The sequence below is a fragment of the Rattus rattus genome, chromosome X, assembly GCF_011064425.1.
Source record: "Rattus rattus isolate New Zealand chromosome X, Rrattus_CSIRO_v1, whole genome shotgun sequence".
NCBI lineage: Eukaryota > Metazoa > Chordata > Mammalia > Rodentia > Muridae > Rattus > Rattus rattus.
This window is the reverse complement of record NC_046172.1, coordinates 56,791,474-56,809,219: the sequence shown is the minus strand read 5'-3', so window position 1 is coordinate 56,809,219 and position 17,746 is coordinate 56,791,474. Positions and strand designations below refer to the sequence as shown.

At 37.8% G+C, this 17,746-nt stretch overlaps 1 protein-coding gene across 2 annotated transcripts in view; it reads right to left on the bottom strand.

Annotated features, from left to right (window-relative positions):
• Nucleotides 1-275: 275 nt before the first annotated feature.
• Nucleotides 276-17,746, bottom strand: part of Ophn1 (oligophrenin 1) — a 256,595-nt gene continuing 239,124 nt past the window's right edge. For both annotated transcript variants that reach the window (XM_032889327.1, XM_032889328.1), the window contains 3 exons: nucleotides 4,407-4,491; nucleotides 1,171-1,229; nucleotides 276-400 (listed from right to left, as the gene is read on the bottom strand). In XM_032889327.1, coding sequence (XP_032745218.1) covers nucleotides 291-400; nucleotides 1,171-1,229; nucleotides 4,407-4,491 — 254 coding nt within the window. In that variant the 3' untranslated portion in view covers nucleotides 276-290. The remainder of the gene's footprint in view (nucleotides 401-1,170; nucleotides 1,230-4,406; nucleotides 4,492-17,746) is intronic.

Genomic DNA, 17,746 nt, shown 5'->3' with positions numbered 1-17,746 from the left:
GAAAAAGTAGGGGGGGAAAAAAAAAGAACAAACCGGAGGGGGTAGGGGATTTAGCTCAGTGGTAGAGTGCTTGCCTAGCAAGGGAAGGCCCTGGGTTCGAACCCAGGCTCAGAAAAAAAAAAAAGAAAGAAAGAACGAAAGAAAGAAAGAAAGAAAGAAAAGAAAGAAAGAAAGAAAGAAAAAAAGAAAAAGTTGGGGGATAGTGCTACATGGGTTGAAAGGCAGTTCTTTAATCATATGATGTGTGTTACACCCTCAACAGAGACTCTTTTGGAAAACCCAGCAGTTACTTACTTTACCAAGTGTTTGATTAGAAGTTCCAGCATCTCGCGGTTCTTTTCTGGTAGCTTATATACTAGGGAGTGAATAGCCCCCAAACGGTAATCCAGGTTGTCAGATTCTGGCAGAGAGAACAAAGAGGGATGGGTTAGCTCTCAGGTGACTGGATTAAGGAAACTCACACATGTCTACACAACATACATGCACACACATGCACACACACACACACACACACACACACACACACACACACACACACACACACACACACAACCTGAACACAAAAAGAAGAAGGAAAAGAAAAAGAAGAAAGGTGAGCGAAGGAACAGGGGAGAGAGGGAAAGAAAGAGTAAAAAAAAGGCAAAGAGAGTAAATAGGTAAATGGGCACAGACAGGATAAATGAGAAAAAAGCAGAAACAAAACCAAACATGGCAAGGAGAAATTAAAGATCAAAAGAAACCAAATATAGGTCTAGAGAGATGAAGGAAAAGTGGGGGATGGGCGGACAAGATAGTCTCTGAGGCAGGCAGAACTGTAGTCACAGCAGGTTGTCTCTAAAGACCCAAGCAGAGCCTCTAGTAAGAAACCTTTCAGCACCTACCACAGCACTATGTGTAAGATACTATGGCTGCTGCTTTCCGAAGTCAATCACAGAGCCCAGAAGCATACACCACATGCCTCAATTTAACCAGTTTTCTTAAAACCATGCCCCTAACATTGATTATAAAAATTATCTGCCTCTGAAAGCTAGCAAGCAGAAATATTCTCACTTGGCAGTGGGCAAAAATCTATGTTGACTTTGGGAATTTTTCCCTCAAAGCCGTTTTTAGCTTATGCTTGAGTTTAAGAAACCAGGGCAACACAATTGATCTAGTAACCCAAATACTTACTGGCAGCAGAGACGAGCTCTTTGTGGAGCTTATAAGTCATGACAGGTTCTGAGAGATTCCTGAAATGGATGGAGATCATCACTTTTTAGAGGAAGGAGTAACCTTGGACTCAGTTCTAGGAGAAGTAAGGCCCCAACACTTAGCCTGATTTGCACACATTTCATGGAAGCTTTACCAGCGGAATCCAAGTTTAACAGAAGGTCTGCAAAAATATAGGCTGATGCTTCTAGCCAAGGTCTCCAGTTAGCTCCGCAGAGTGACAGGAAATGAAAACCAGTCCTGCTATTTCTCAGATAGACATATTCGAAACATGAACATGTGCTTACAAGCTGATGGATCTGAAGAATTTCCAAGGCGCTGTCGTACCTGTCCTATTTGATCCTTCCATTCATTCTATGAAGTAAAGTGGGATTGAAACTATGTGATGAGTTATAGGATGGAGTCAAAAGCTGGGAAATCACTAACCATAAAAAGAAGTTAGACAAGATCATTTGATGAGATGTGGCACATTTCCAGCCAGGTTTCATAGAAAATAGTGTACATGATATTTCTATTTTGTCCTGGAATCCCATGGTTTACTTTTTAATCCATTAGAATCTGACTCACCCTAAGTGCTCCAAGTAAACTCTTCTACCAATACCGCCAGTGACTGACTGCCTTGCTGCTGCACATAAAGGCAACTGTCATTCTTTTCTTTACTTGACCTCGTTGTGGCATCTTTGTGCTTGTTAACAAGCCTCCCTGAGACATACCTCTTGGATTCTGCTGAATCACTTGATTTCGATTTTTCTCTCAACCATTTGGCCTTTCTGGACCTTCTCTGGGAATTCATCATGGCTCCTTCCTCTTTTTACAACACTAGAGGGCTGGAAAACTCAAATAGCTATAGACGCTAGGAAATGTTCATACTGCACACGTGTCATATGTAACTGGCATTTTCATGACAGTGCCTTTATTTTTCTACAGACAGCAGCCACATTGGCTTCTGTAAATAAGCATGTGGGCTCATGAGTCAGATCTTTCCCTTTCTAGAGAAGGAAAATGAATAGTTTTATATGGAATATACTCATTTTTATATTTTGTTTATTGGTTTGACTCTATCTCAGTGGTATCAACCACTGTACAATACAGAGATGTCATAAAACTTTGTGTTGCTCTTTTCCTAACAGTCTGCTATCTTTTCTGGAGCAGGAGGGACATCTGTCCTTGTGGACTTAAGCACCAGCACAATTATGATATCCACTCCTGCCACTGAAAGGCCCATAAAGGTCCCTACATCTAATTTCTTAATAAACATTATTTTTCCATGGCTAATCCAGATGTCCCTATGGTCTAGCACATTCACTTTCTTGCAGATTGATTCCTAGTTAGCCCTAACTGGATTGCTTTCTCTCTCATGATCATACACTAGTAAAAAAACTCCATGTAAGACTCTTCATACCATTTTTGTCCTGATACAAATCTTTACATAAAGAAAAATAACAATAAATAAGCTTTGCATTTTGACTACGCATACAATGTGACCTCATATTCTTACTGCCACTTCCCTGCAAGGAGCCAAAGTAAATTCTCCTTTGTTGAAAACTAAATTTAAATAAATCAATAGTAATGATAGGCTAGTGTATATCACAGCCCCGAGGATGCTCAACTCTTACTAAATGTGCTGCACAGTCAGAGTTTTAGGCTTGACCTTCTGCTGATTAGACTTGCACTAGAAAAGGTTTAAATTGGAGAAATCCTTTGAAACACATCTTTGAAAATACTAACTCCTTTCAAGGAGGATATGGACAGTACATCAGTTAGTCACCAGCTACTCTCGTTCTTCCAAGTCTTTGAAAATCATTTATATAAGATTGCTCTCTCTTTATTAAACAATCAACGTAGTCCAAAAACATTGAAAACAGGGATGGACAGAGAAACCCCAGGGCAAGTAAATGTCTTAAAGCATAGATTTAAGTTTTAAAAAAAATACCACCTATAACCACAATCATACTCTGTTGGAGAAGCAGGAACCTCAGTTTCCCAATCTGTAAAACAGAGCAATGCACTGCCTGTGGTACACAAGTACTGGGATAAAAATTACCAATGAAAGTGTCAATAGAAGCAACTAGCATACTGCCTACCACACAGTAAGCCCTCCAACAGCATTTCCTTTTCTCTCATTGGAAGACAGAGTAGACATGTTTCTGAAAAACGCATTCCTATTTATATGAAACTAGAACTACATCAAGATGATGCTATACTTGAAAGTAACTCAAGTTTGGAATAATGAGAGTTTAAATACCTATCTTAACGCTAAAAACTCACAAAAACTGAAGGTACTTGGGTCTCAAATAGTTTAGGGCATAAAGAATGGTAATGAAAAACTGAACGGGACACCATGTGTGCTAGCATACGCCTTTAACTTCAGCTATCCAAAGGCAGAGGCAAGTGGATCTCAAGCTGGAGGCCAGCCTGGTCCTCATAGGAAGTTTCAGTCCAGGCTACAAAGTGAGACTCTGCCTCAAAAAATTAATAGAATGTATATGCATATAGTATTTGTATAACATATATATGCATTTTCAAATGTATTTTAAATAGCATGTAATTATGCCAATAAAAAGGACATTAATTTTATTGGCGCTGTATTCCCAAAATTTTCTATTAAGTTAATATTTTTCTTACTGCTGTTACTTCACTTATCTCCAACATTGTATTTTTGTCTATAATTCAATTTATATGGATTAAAACATGAAGGCACATTATAGCCTTCTTCAATTTCTGGGCTATATCTGATAGTTTTAAAGCATAGATTGTTTTTTGAATAACAAATCTGATCTTCATACATTTTATAGTAAATCCTCACATTAAAAAAAGTATGTTTTCTAGATCTTAAGCTGATGGCACATGGCTATAATTCTAGCATTCACAAGGCTGAGCCAGGATGGTTATATCAATTTCTTTCTTTTTTTTATTTGATATGTATTTATTTCCATAAATCCCCTATCCCATCCCCCACCCCCTTCTTTTATGAGAGTATTACCCCACCCAATTTCTATTCCAGCCTGGGCTATATAATTAGACTTAAAGATAAACAGACAAACAAACAAACAAAAATCATATATAGTTTCTTAGACAAAAATCCTTTTATTTAGCAACCTTTTCCAACTTTCTGAACCTGAGACTACACTCCAATCTTTATCCAGACAAATGTCACCAATGATGAGGAGCAAAATCCCAAATCAAGTAGAGAATACCTGAGGTAGAATTTTAAAGAGCTTGTGATTGTCTTAATATCCCAGTCACTGTTATAGAAGTCGACATCCCCTGGACATTTTGGATCTAAGAGAAAAACAAACAACAACAAGGACAGTTAAATTTCCAAAAAAAATTGTACTTGTTACCTTCTTTTTACAATGAAATCTATTAATTAGAAGATGGTCACATTGAATCTAATACATTGAATATTTAAGAGTCTAACACTTTGCAAAAAGAAATCTATTCTGCTTTCAAAAATCTCTTGTGTTTTAGCCTAGTATGTAAGAAGTTTGAAAATCATCACTTCCAGATGCCCTATGAGGAAAAAAAAATGCCAAAGGAACTGAATGACTCTGCAGATTACCAAAATCCTGCAATGGCAAAGACAACTACCGTTGCCAAAATGTGAAGACAAACAGCCTGTTACAGAGTCAGCACGAGCTGGCAGAAGTTCCAGAGCAGAAACACCATGGAAACCAGTACCCACACAGGGAAACTAATCTGTAAATGAAATAAAAAATGCTAAGACCCAATATATTTGAGTTTCAGAGGCAAAACTGAGTGCACAAATCCCATTAAGGAACACTGTGGGTCTGGTTGCTCCTTAATTTTCCATTAAGAATGCTATCTATCAGTTTTCCAGAGTTCAAATTTAAGAGGAAAAAGAAATGCACTAATTCATGATTCTAGTAAAGGTGGAAGAAAAGTGGCCATGGGCCTAGAGCTTCGAGGCCTTAACAGAAACTATTTTACCATACTCTACAGTTTTACCACAGTCTGAATGAACTGGGTAGTTGAAGAAAATATTCAATTCCACACCCAGTGTGTCTCTTCTAAAAAGGGACATCAAAAATAAACTGAGAAGCATTGGGAAAGGTCCAATGGTATAGGGCACTAGAAGACAAAGAATGGCAAGGGTTGTGGAACACTTCCCCTTCCCTGACCACCACATCAATCAGCCTTCTGCATACTAACAGTACCCATTCTGACTAAAAAAATGAGACAGTTTACCAAGCCTCTATGGGAAACCAAAGATAGAGAAAAGTCAAAACCACAAATTTAACCTGAGTCAAACATAAAGTTTCATATTGAAGGGACATGCACCTCCGTTGTTTTTATCCATTACATCATGTCTAGCTTACAAAAAGTGAGAAAATAATGTTTAAGGATGAGGAAGAAACGTGAGAACCACACTTTCATATGGATACTTTGAAATATAACTTCGGAATTTGAAACAGCTGTGATTAATATTAAGGGCTATAATACACAAAAATGGATAGCGTAAAAGAAGAGATGGATGAAGCAGAAGATAGATACAAAATCCAAGGAAGCATAAAAACAAGTGCTAAAGATCAAAGCATTGTAATGGGAAGGTAGGATGCCTGTCGGAACTGAACACAGCTGAGAGAAACATCGGTGAGACTGAAGAAATGCCAATGTGCATTTCCAAACTGGAAAGACAAACAAAGCCAGATGAAGGAGGGAAAACAGAATCTAAGCTATGAAAGCGATCATGTACATGTGATAAGAAGCACCTTGACGAAATGAAAGGTAAAAAGATTAAAAAGAGGTTTCTGGATGGAGCTCAGTAGCAGAGTGTTTTTATTGCACGAGTGAGGCCCTGAGTTCAGTTCCCAGGGCGGGGGCATGGGAGGGGGGTGCGCGGTGAGAAATGGGAAAGAAAACAAGAGAATAAAGAGCAGAAAAAAAAAAGAACTGAACAACTAAGAATTTCCAAAAACTAATGATAAATGGCAAACCACAAATGCAGAAAGGAATCATCAGATAAAACACACACACAGAGGCGGAAGGGAGACAGTGTGGAAAGAGAAACTGCTGAGAGGGAGTGAAATACCCAGCCCCAATTAGTCTAACTACGGTACAACCCTTACACAAGGTACCTATTGCTACATTCCAATGTTCAAGTAGTTAAGATTTAGATTTCTAGTATCCTCAACTAATATTGTAAAGCAAAGAACATCTACATCTGTATAATCTACAAAACTCAAATAATCAAATTTCTAACAAAACAAATCTCAGCACATCAAGGCCCTACAAAAGACTACAATTGGCTACTAGCTATCTCTATGACTTTGACTTATAGATTCAAGAAGAGATCGCCTAGAAAACAAATCTCTGCCCAGATGTCAATTTTATCTTACCTCAATCATAATGGAAAAGGTCACAACTGACAGCATAAGGTGGAGAGGGTGTCAGGGAAAGGGAACCCTCATCCAATGTGGAGGGATCTCAAACTGGTCCAGCCACTCTGGAAATCAGTGTACAGGATCCTCCAAAAGCTAACCATATGCTCAGCATACGACTCAGTGGTAACCCCTCAGCATAGAGCCAAAGGACCCAACAGATACTTACTCAGCCATGCTTATTGCTGCTCTATTCACCACATCTAGGAAATGACAACAATCTAGATGTCCTTAAAGTAACAAATGGGTGGTGAAAACATGGTACATATATACTATGGCTACTACTCAACTATAAAGTAAAAGGAAATTTGCAGGTGAATAGATAGAACTAGAAAAGATCATATTGAGTGATATAATCCAAACCCAGAAAGACAACCATCTCATATTCTCTCTCATCTGAGGTTCCTAGCTCCAAATCTTCGGATGCGAGAGCATAATCCGGAGTAATTGTAGAAACAGGGTAAGTTAAAAAACAAAAATACTGTTACAGGGTTAGGAGCGCTAGGAAGGGGAATAACAAGTTACAAGTAAGTGATATGAAGATGAAGTAGGAGCTTTAATTAGGGAACAGGAAAGATATAAATACAGAAGGAGCGAGGAGGGTAACAAAATAGTAAGGGTATCAGTAATAAGAAATCATACTATTAACTATATACCCAATAATATCTATAACATATAACTCTGTACAAACACAAGAGCCATAGACCACTCAATAAAAAGTCCTAACACTAGGCATGAGAAGCCCTCTTTTGAGTTGTCCATGAGATGTCCCAAACCATTTTGAGTTGTCCCAAATCACTGGAGGCTACTATTGCAGTACTTGGTTACCACTCAAGTGGGAGGTAAGACCCCAGAGATAAAGGCATCGTGTACATCATACATCAGAGGTCCTGAGCTGGATATGAGACCTGAAATCCTATCCCCCAAACAGGCTTTCATGGTACAAGAAGACAACATGCAAGCTTTCAAAGGAGGGAAGCAACCAATAATACTACCTAGGTATTATGTCTATGAACTATAACAATGAACAGTATGTCAACATACCTGTAAGGATGCACTAGAAACAAGCAAACCTTAGCAGTAACCAACAGCTCTCTAAAATTTAAGACCTGTTCAACAAGATGGAAATCACACCTAATACCAGAAACCTGGTCAGCTGCCCAAGGCTAATAGTCATGAATCTTTTTTTTTTTTTGGATTTTTATTTACATTTCAAATGTTATCCCTTTCCTGGTTTCCCATCCACACACCCCCTATCCCCCTCCCTGTCCCCATCTTCTATGAGGGTGTTCCCCCACCCAACCACCCACCAATTCCCACCTCCCCACCCTGACATTCCCCTACACAGGGGGGTCCAGCCTTGGCAGGAACAAGGGCTTTTCCTCCCATTGGTTCCCAACAAGGCCATCCTCTGCTACATATGTAGCTAGAACCATGGGTCTGTTCATGTGTGCTCTCTGCCTAGTGGTTTAGTCCCTGGGAGCTCTGGTTGGATGGCATTGTTGTTCTTATGGGGTTGCAAACCCCCTCAGCTCCTTTAAACCTTTCTCTAACTTTTCCAATGGTGACTCCATTCTGGGTTCAATGGTTTGCTGTGAGCATTCACCTCTGTATTTGTCATGTGCTCTGGCAGAGCCTCTCAGGAGACAGCTATTATCAGACTCCTGTCAGCATGCACTCCTTGGTATCAGCAATACTGTCTGGGTTTGGTGGCTGGATGTATATGGGCTAAATCCCCAGGTGGGGCAGGCTCTAAATGGTCTTTCTTTCAGTCTCTGCTCCGTACTTTGTCTCCATATCTCATCCTATGAATATTCTTGTTCCCCCCTTCTGAAAAGGAGTGAAGCATCTGCACATTAGTCATCCTTTGTCTTGAGCTTCATATGGTCTGTAGATTGTATCTTGGGTAATCCAAGTTTTGGGCTAATATCCACTTATCAGTAAGCGCATACCATGTGTGTTTTTCTGTGATTGGGTTACCTCACTCAGGATGATATTTTCCAGTTCCATCCATTTGCCTATAAATTTCATGTAGTCATTGTTTTTGATATCTTAGTAGTACTCCATTGTGTAGATGTACCACATTTTCTGTATCCATTCCTCTGTTGAAGGGCATCTGGGTTCTTTCCAGCCTCTGGCTATTATCAATAAAGCTGCTATGAACATAGTGGAGCATGTGTCCTTGTTATATGTTGGAGCACCATTTGGGTATATGCCCAGGAGTGGTATAGCTAGGCCCTCAGGTAGTACTAGATCTTGAAGGAGAACCTACAACCACCACTTTACTAGATCAGCATAATCCCTAAATACAGTCAAAATGTTTGGCCTCATGCCCACAGATAACTATGTTCGTACCCCTCCCCTCGTCAAGGAAATTTGTCTGTGCAACAGATGGAGAAAAACACAACCAATCAAAATTCAGAGCTGTGGAACCTACTCCCAACTGATATAACACATCTACAATATAACTCCTGCATCTAAGGCTCAGCCAGAGATCAGTTTTGGAGAAGGAGTGAAACAATTGTTAAGAGCTAGGAAGTCTGCTGTGAGATTTCATCTCCTTGAAATGTCAAGGCAGTCTTAACACGGGTATCTAAATAACACTTTAACAAAGAGACACAATAAATGAGCTAATGGCTGAGGGAAAGCTCATAAGGTGTTGACTCCTAGACAAAGAACTACTAATGCTCAAAAATGAGAAGAGAACACCAATTGCTTTCCAATATCCAATGATCAGCTCTGAACACATACATACATGTAGCATTATATGGACTGAGAAAGTTGGATTTACATTGTTTAGTTGTGTGTGTGTGTGTGTGTGTGTGTGTGTGTGTGTGTGTAAATATGAACATATATATGTGAAAATAATTAAGTAAGAGACCATTAATTAGAAAGAGAGCACGGGGTAAATGAGAGGGATTGTGGTAGGAAAGGACAGCAGGTAATGGTATAATTATAATCTCCATACATTCATGTTTGGTTCTACCCTAAGTCTCTTAGTCATCTGGATCTGGGCCATGCAGGCAGTGTTGGGCATAGGCCTCTATCTCATGGCTTCAGCCTCAACTTACATCTGTCATTGGTTAGCCACTCCTACAAACTCTGAGCTACCATTGCCCCAACACATGCAGGCAGGACAGGTTGTGGGTTGTAGGTTGTGTCTGAGTTGGTGTCCCAATCCCACCTCTGATAGATAGCCTAGCCTGATTACAGAAGTTCACTGGTCCAGGCTCCATACCGTCCATTACTATGAGTACCGTTAGTTTACATTGTCAACCTGATATATATGAGTATGTATGTAAAACAAATAATAAGTGCTCAATTAGAAATGGCACAATTTCCAAAACTCTAGATAAGTTTGTCACTGTTTTTAATACATTCTGCACTCTCGCAGTGATCTTTTTGTTATACCAAAGTTAAATGGTTTTGTTTTCCCAAATTTGTGCATGGGTATGCTGTGTTCTCTTATCTTTTAAAGAGTCACATGGAACAAACTTTCTGGATAATTTACAGACTTCACTTACAGGTAAATTCCTTTACCCTAGATTAAAACTGGAAAGTCCTCTTTTACTGGGGAGATCTGTGGTCATCACAACAATTCTGGATCTATCAAGCCCACTTCAGTGAACAAGAAGATTTTTTTTATTTTGTCTTTATTTTTTTTTCTAGCCAGTGTTGCATTTCTAGCCAGTGTTACATCACCTTGGCTGCCCTGGAACTCTATGCAGACCAAGCTGACCTCAGACTCAGATATGCCTGTGTCTGACCCCCAGGTGCTGAGATTAAAGGTGTGCATCAGTGTCCAACTAACAACAAGAGATTCCAATATCCTTTGAGGTCATACCTTATCTTTCACATACAACCTAACTCTAAGGAGAGCAAATGAACCACCTTTAGCCATCAATCGAAACCTTATAAGCTTATGTGGTAAATATGTACGGTACTGTCTATGTAGAATAGGAAGCATCTCAGGAGGATGCTCTAGGGCAAGGACTTCAACAATGGTCAGTGATAAAGGAAGATAGCTGAATGTGCTTAGGGTGTAGGGGATCAAGACATAGCTAGCAACAACAAAGTAAATCTCTTCAACTAAGGAAAGTATCAGCAAACTCCTATCCAGAGATGACACGACATGGCTCAGTGAGGATATAGTCACTGGCAGAAAGAGTAAACAATGAGCCATGGCCAGGGTCAACTGAGAGTATCTGAAAAGAAAATGCTGGCAAGAGAATTAGCATTTATCTTTACACATTGGAAAGTAATCAATAGTTTCTAGGTATAAAATTGGACAGTATGAGAACATGGCCCTGGACAAAGTTACAACATGACACAATTGCTCAGTATTAATTCATTTCATGAACATTTCTGTGTATTCCAAGGTGTTGTCTTGGAGACAAGCTACATGCTAATATAACTTCATGACCAGCCTTGATAAAAGTCTTAGCAAATCAGAATCTGATTATCTCCCCGTGCAACATATTACATGTTCTATCACAACCAAGACTAGAGGAAGTGGGTGTATCTCAGGTAACTCTGCTAGGAGATTTATGGAAGCTTGTACCCTCTTTCTTCTGCATTCTACTGCATACACATTTCCTCTTTGCTAATTTTGGTTTTTCTGTTGATCACAGTAAATCATAGCCATGAGCATGACTGTATGCTAAGTCTTGCCATTGTCTCTATTTACCAAACCTGGAGGTAGTTTTGCTGACCTCCAAAGCATATGGGAGACATATTTTTGGGACTTGGTGAGAAAGACATACGACTTCCTTTTTAAACTTTGAGAAACTCAACTAACTAGGCATGTTATAGCATAGACAATGATAACTCAGTGTAATGTACTAAATTCAATACTCAAAGGACAAAGGTATAGGAATCAAATATGAAGAAAGTTTGCACATACATATAGAGACATTTCAGTTATTAAAAGTAACTACAACTTAGCATTAAGTGTTGGATTTATGAAAATATAACATGAAATCATTGAAAAATCAAATTATAATTAAAGGAAGAAGGAAAATGGTAGAACCCCAAGTTAATTAAGCACAAACTTAGAATTCTGAAGGTTTCATGCTCTCACTGTTGTATCTAAACTGCATTAAGACTAGTCTAACATCTAGAAATCACAATAAAATTGTGTCCACTGAAAAGAATAACGTCATTATTGACACATTTATTCAGCACATATTAGGTAGTTATTCTGTTCCAAGGACTGTTTCAAGGAGCTAAGAATATACAGTAAATAAAGTAAAATCTTTACCCTCTGGAGGTTCAATACGTGAATCATTCCATAACTCAAAACTAAGTGGGCTCAAGGTCAACAGAAAAGCATGAAAGCCTTCATCTTGGCACAAGACATACAATGAATGTGGAACATCATATTTATTAGAAAGGCACAACGCTTTCCAGGGTTTCTAACATAGTGCTGAGATAGCCAGCGGCAAATCTGAGAACAGCCTTCCATGATGAATAGAAGCGGTCAATTGGATTATGAAATAATTAGACCTAATCAGAACAAGATGGAGTCTGTATATGAGTCTATGAATCCACAAGAGGAATAAAAATCTTAATATAAGTATGATAGAAAACAAGGTCGTAAAGAAGTAACTGTAATGTGTATATATTGTCAAGAAGTTATGCAATGATTTTACAAAGGGAAGTAAGTACATAAAGGTTGATGAAAACCAGCTTACATCTTGGTTAGAATCCAGATCACTCATCCTGAACTGCTATTGTATTAATAGCCTCCAGATACATGTGGAATAGATTCCAACCTGTTGACATAAAGACACTTCATTTTCTACCACAGAGAATACTTGCTTCCATAAATAGCAAGGTGGTAAAGATGGCATCTGGGTCAGATTCAATCTATAGACACATCTTGTTTGACTTATGATGGGTGTCTTATCAACCGGTAAAACATTTTCAAACATGAGAAGGAAAACTTAAAGAAAAAACCCATGTGCTAATCATATCTTCATAACCGATTCCTCTCAGACAGTTGTATAAAAAAGTAAAATACTACAATTAAATTGATTCAGTCTAGGCACCAATTCCTTTCTACTCAGAGACAATCAATATCAATAGTTAATAGAAATTTGGTATTTATCATTCCTGTGATGCACTACACATAAACATACACACAAACACACACACACAAAATTTTGTTTCAATTCTTTTAACACTACTCAAATGATAATATATGAATCTTTCTGAAACTTGCTTTCACTAGTCAAATTATGTTTCTGAGATTTATACATGTTTTGATATTTCCTACTTAAGTCCAGGATTGGCAAATTACCACCCTTGAGCTAAGAATCAATTTGATTAAGCTTTATGGCTATCTAAAAAATTAATGTCTTCTATAAATACAATTTCTGTTGCACTTTCCTGGAACCAGAGATCTCTAGGCAACTTGTTGTCTAAATGAGCTCCAATGTTGCTAACTTGAGCAACACCCCTCAGAGTAAGGCAATCCAAAGACCTATTCTCTTCCCTCTGGCTAAAAAAGAAGGGAGGATTGGGGCTATGACTGTAGCTTTAATATAGAGGAAGATTTTAAAGAAGAGTGCCAGAAGATATCCTATGGAAAGGAGAATAGGGAAGTCATTGACTCAAAATGCCAGAGATGGAAGATAAGAACTGGCAAGGAGATTTAGGATGTTAATATAGAACAAGGAGATTGGAATTCAGTCATTTGCAGGGAAAAGGGTGGAACTTTTACATCCTCTTAAATGGAATTAAATAACAGTTAAATATGTTTTCTCTTATTTATGTGGAGAGAGGGGAAACGAGAAGGCAATGGGGGAAAACAAATAATATATGTTTCCTCTCATATTCAGAAAAAATAAATATGCAAAAAATCTATTTGACAGGAAGAACAAGTAACAGTGGGAGGGACAAAGAGAAAAAAAAAGCAATAAGGGGTAATGAAATGACATGTATGCATGAAAACATCCTAATGAAACTCATTATCTGGTATGCCAACTGTTCTAGTGTGCTTTTTATTTGTGTGATAAAGCACCCTGACCAAAAGCAACTTAAGGGGGAAGGGCTTTATGTAACTTGCTTTTTCAGGTGACATTTCATCACTGAGGACATGAACTGAATGAAGCAAGTGTGGAAGCAGAAACCATAGAGGAATGCTGCTTACTAACTTGCTCACTCTACCTTATACTTAGGTACCTTTCTTATACAGCGTAGTCCCACCTGCCTAGGAGTAGTGCCTACCACAGTGGGCTGGGCCCTACCAAGAGAGTAGCAATCAAGAAAATGCCCCCACAGACATGGCTCCAGATCAGTATTACCTAGGCTCGTCTCAGTTGAGTTTCCCCAGTTTGTGTCAAGATGACAATAAAAACTAACCAGTACACTAACTAAAACTACGTAATTGGAAAAAAAATGGAACAAGAGACAGAATGTTAATGTTATCCAATACAGATGAGAAAGGAAGAATTAGCCACTGACTTGTATACCATCCCACATCTGGTCTCTTTGTCCATACTATCTATAACTGTGTTTTGGATGCTGGTTATTGTGCCCCATTTGATTTGAGCAGAAAGGATACTGAATGTTACTTTAATTTTTAGCTTATCAGGTTGTTATGTTTCCCAGTGCTGCCAACAGAAATCAAGTGATTACAACACTTAAACATTTAGGTCCCATTTGCCCATGCTTAACCTAGCTAAAGACCTAGTCCAAGGTTTTTTTTCAGCAAGTAAGAGATCATCAGTAATAATCCACATGTAAGAAGGAAAATGAAAATTAAATCTTTGGATTCCTGATAAAATGAATGAAAAGAGGTAAATTCATTTATATCTGCATTATATAAAATAGATATTACAAAACCATTCATTATAAGACACATTTCACTTTTTTTATTTATTTGCTTGTTTGTTTTCTGAGACAGGGTTCCTCTGTGTAACAGTCCTAGCTGTCCTGGAACTCTCATTGTTGACCAGGCTAGCTTTGAACTCACAGAGATCTATCTGCCTGCCTTTGCCTCCTGAATGCTGGGATTAAAGGTGTGTGCTATCATCGCCCAGGTCAGGAGCACCTTATTCTTAAGAATTGACTTAGCTGAGCTAAAACTCAAAGGAATACACAGCGTGAAATAATATACAGAAATGTAAAGCTAATATCCACTGTACACAGTAGAAATAACGTTTAGGTCACCTGATATACTTTGTATAGGCTTCCTGTATTTATTTTAAAATTCAAATAAAATAGGAATACACTACAACTTATACAATGATCATATCTAACTGAATGCGAACATAAATTCAAATTTTTAATATTTCTAGAAGTGATTGGAATATTTTTATAGAGGAAATTTTGTAATGAAACAATGAAATGTCTCAAACATTAAGCACAATGAGGCCCTGCGGCTACTTGGCACATTTCTCAAATTCAGGAATACTATTGTGAAGAATAACAAAGCCATAGTTGAGAATTGTAATCTAAAGGCTCTGCCAAAATCACTCCAGTAAATGACTCCTCACACCTGCAGCTTCAGACTTAAAATTCATACAATTTAAATAATTGATTCAGGAAAAAAATAACATACATACATTAACCTTTCCAAATCCCTTGTAAATAGTCAAAATAACTATCATTATATTTTGAGTGGCAGGCTTTAATGAGCATGGTTAAATCCAATTTATGAGATGTTTGCCAAAGTTTTAAGCAGTGTGCATTAAATTAACAATCAGGTACACTGTTCACAGTAGTATGAAGCCATTAACCTTAGGGTTCAGATTTTTCTAGCAATATGATTTTTCTGACGATAATAGTTTTTCATTTATATCCTACCTCTTAACTTTATCATGGAAAAATGTAAACTTAGAGAATAATGGAGAGAAAATATACAAATGGCTAATAAGCAAATCACAAGATGATCAAAATCATGGACACATTCCCACAACAGCTTCAAGCAAAATAAAATATCTAGGAATAAACTGCACTAAGAAAGTAAAAGTCTTCTATAATGAAAACTTTAAATCTCTAAAGCAAGAGATTGAGAAAGGCATGAAAAGATGGATATCCATGCCCATTACTGAAATTGATATTATGAAAATGACCATTGTACCAAAAGCAATTTTTAGATTTGATGACATCCTAACCACAATATCAACAACATTCTTTAAAGAAATAGAAGAAAAAGTCTCCTAAAATCACAAAGGGCTTCAGATAGCCAGCTCAATCTTGAGTAACAAAGACAGTAATCCTAGAGGATTACTGTCATTACAGATTTCTAAAAACATGATAAAGCTATAGTAATAAAATAATGTGAGACTGGCGTAAAATCAGACATGTAGACCGAAGGAAGAAAGGTAGAAGACCCAAACGAGTAGCCATGACTACAGACATCTGGTATTGAGCAAAGATACCAAAAACAAACACAGGCAAAAAGATATCATCTTCAACAAATGGTGCTGGGGAAAATTAATGTCTATATAGAAAAGAATAAAATTAGTTCTATGTCTAACACACACACACACATACATACATGTATACACACACATACACACATACACACACATACACACACACACACACACACACACACACACACACACACCTCCAAGTGGATCAAACACCTCAATATGAAACCTGAAACACTGAAACTGTTAAGGAAAATGGATTGAATGCTACAAGATACAGGTTTAGGAAAGACTTCCTGAATAGGATCTATTTGCTCAGGAATGAAGGCCAATGACTGACAGTTGGGGCCTCATAAAACTAAATGATTCTGCACAGCTAAGGAAACAATCATTCAAGCAAAAGGAAGCCAGGGGAATGGGAGAGAATCTTTGACAGCTATATATCTGACTGAAGAGTAACATACAGACTCTATGAAGAACTCAACAAATGAAGAGTCACGAAAACGAATAACCCAATTAAAAGTAGGCTATGAATCTTAGAGAAACTCAAATGAAAACGTTTCTCACACATGAGGATAGAATCCATAAAATTAGTTAACACATAAAATTCTTCAGCTTCTATACAAAAACACTAGCAAGTCATTTAAAAAGCAAAATACAGAAGTAACATGATCCTGCAATGCAGTTCCTAGACACATGATGGAAGGGGAAAGGATAGCTAAATAGTAATAATGCTTGCTGCAAAAGCATGAAAATCTAAGTTCAACCCCCCAGAACCCACATAAAATACCAGGTTTAAACATGTGTGCCTGTAACCCCAGAACCATGGGCAGTGGACAGACAAAGGTAGATTTCTGGACCATGTGTTCACACACTCACACAAATCAAAACATATCTCACACATATACCACCTATATACAATAATGGAATTTTATACGAAGTGCAAACTAGGATTCAAGTGAGTGCACGCATTCACGTTTACAGTAGCACTAGTCACAAGCACGGAAAGGAATAAATTAGCTTGCGTTCATCATGGATATATGTGTAAAGATAAAACTACAACCTTCACCTCAAAAGAAAGAATAGTTTTTTCCTTCTGGGGTCAAATACAAGTGACTATGGACCAAGAACTATTGGTTACCTTAGACACCATGGTAACAGTTTTATAAGGTTATGGTTAATACAACAGAGAAAGACACAAATCTTCACAGTTTCAAATACACTGGAGAAAGCATCAGGTGGGTGCATTGTACCAAAGCAGGGAAATCTTGTACAGGCTTCACATGCTATCTGGTCACATTCTCAGCTTTTGAATTGGTGGAAGTTAACAGTCTACTATGAGTACAGTTTAAAGGTTTTAGTAGTCGCAAAGAAAATAGGTTAAATATAGGGGTGCACAATGACTTTCAAAGGAACTAAAAATAGCCTAACGTAATCTGGCTTTGGTCTGCAACACTTTTAATTTTCCATGATCATGAAGTTCAATCATTTGGCCATGTAGAATTTTCATAGTATACCCAGACATCATTAGATCAGTCATAAAACATAACATGAAATGCTGAGAATGGTTATAAGTACATGGAAAGTCATAAGCTATATTCAAAGTGAAAGAAAATTCTTATATATAAAGTACCCACTATTGTATAATTATGTCTACATAAATCATCAAGATCTAGAATATTGAGTAATGACAAACCCACAAAAGGCAGAAACAGGGCAAGTTTTATAGCTTATATCCACATTTCTAGCACT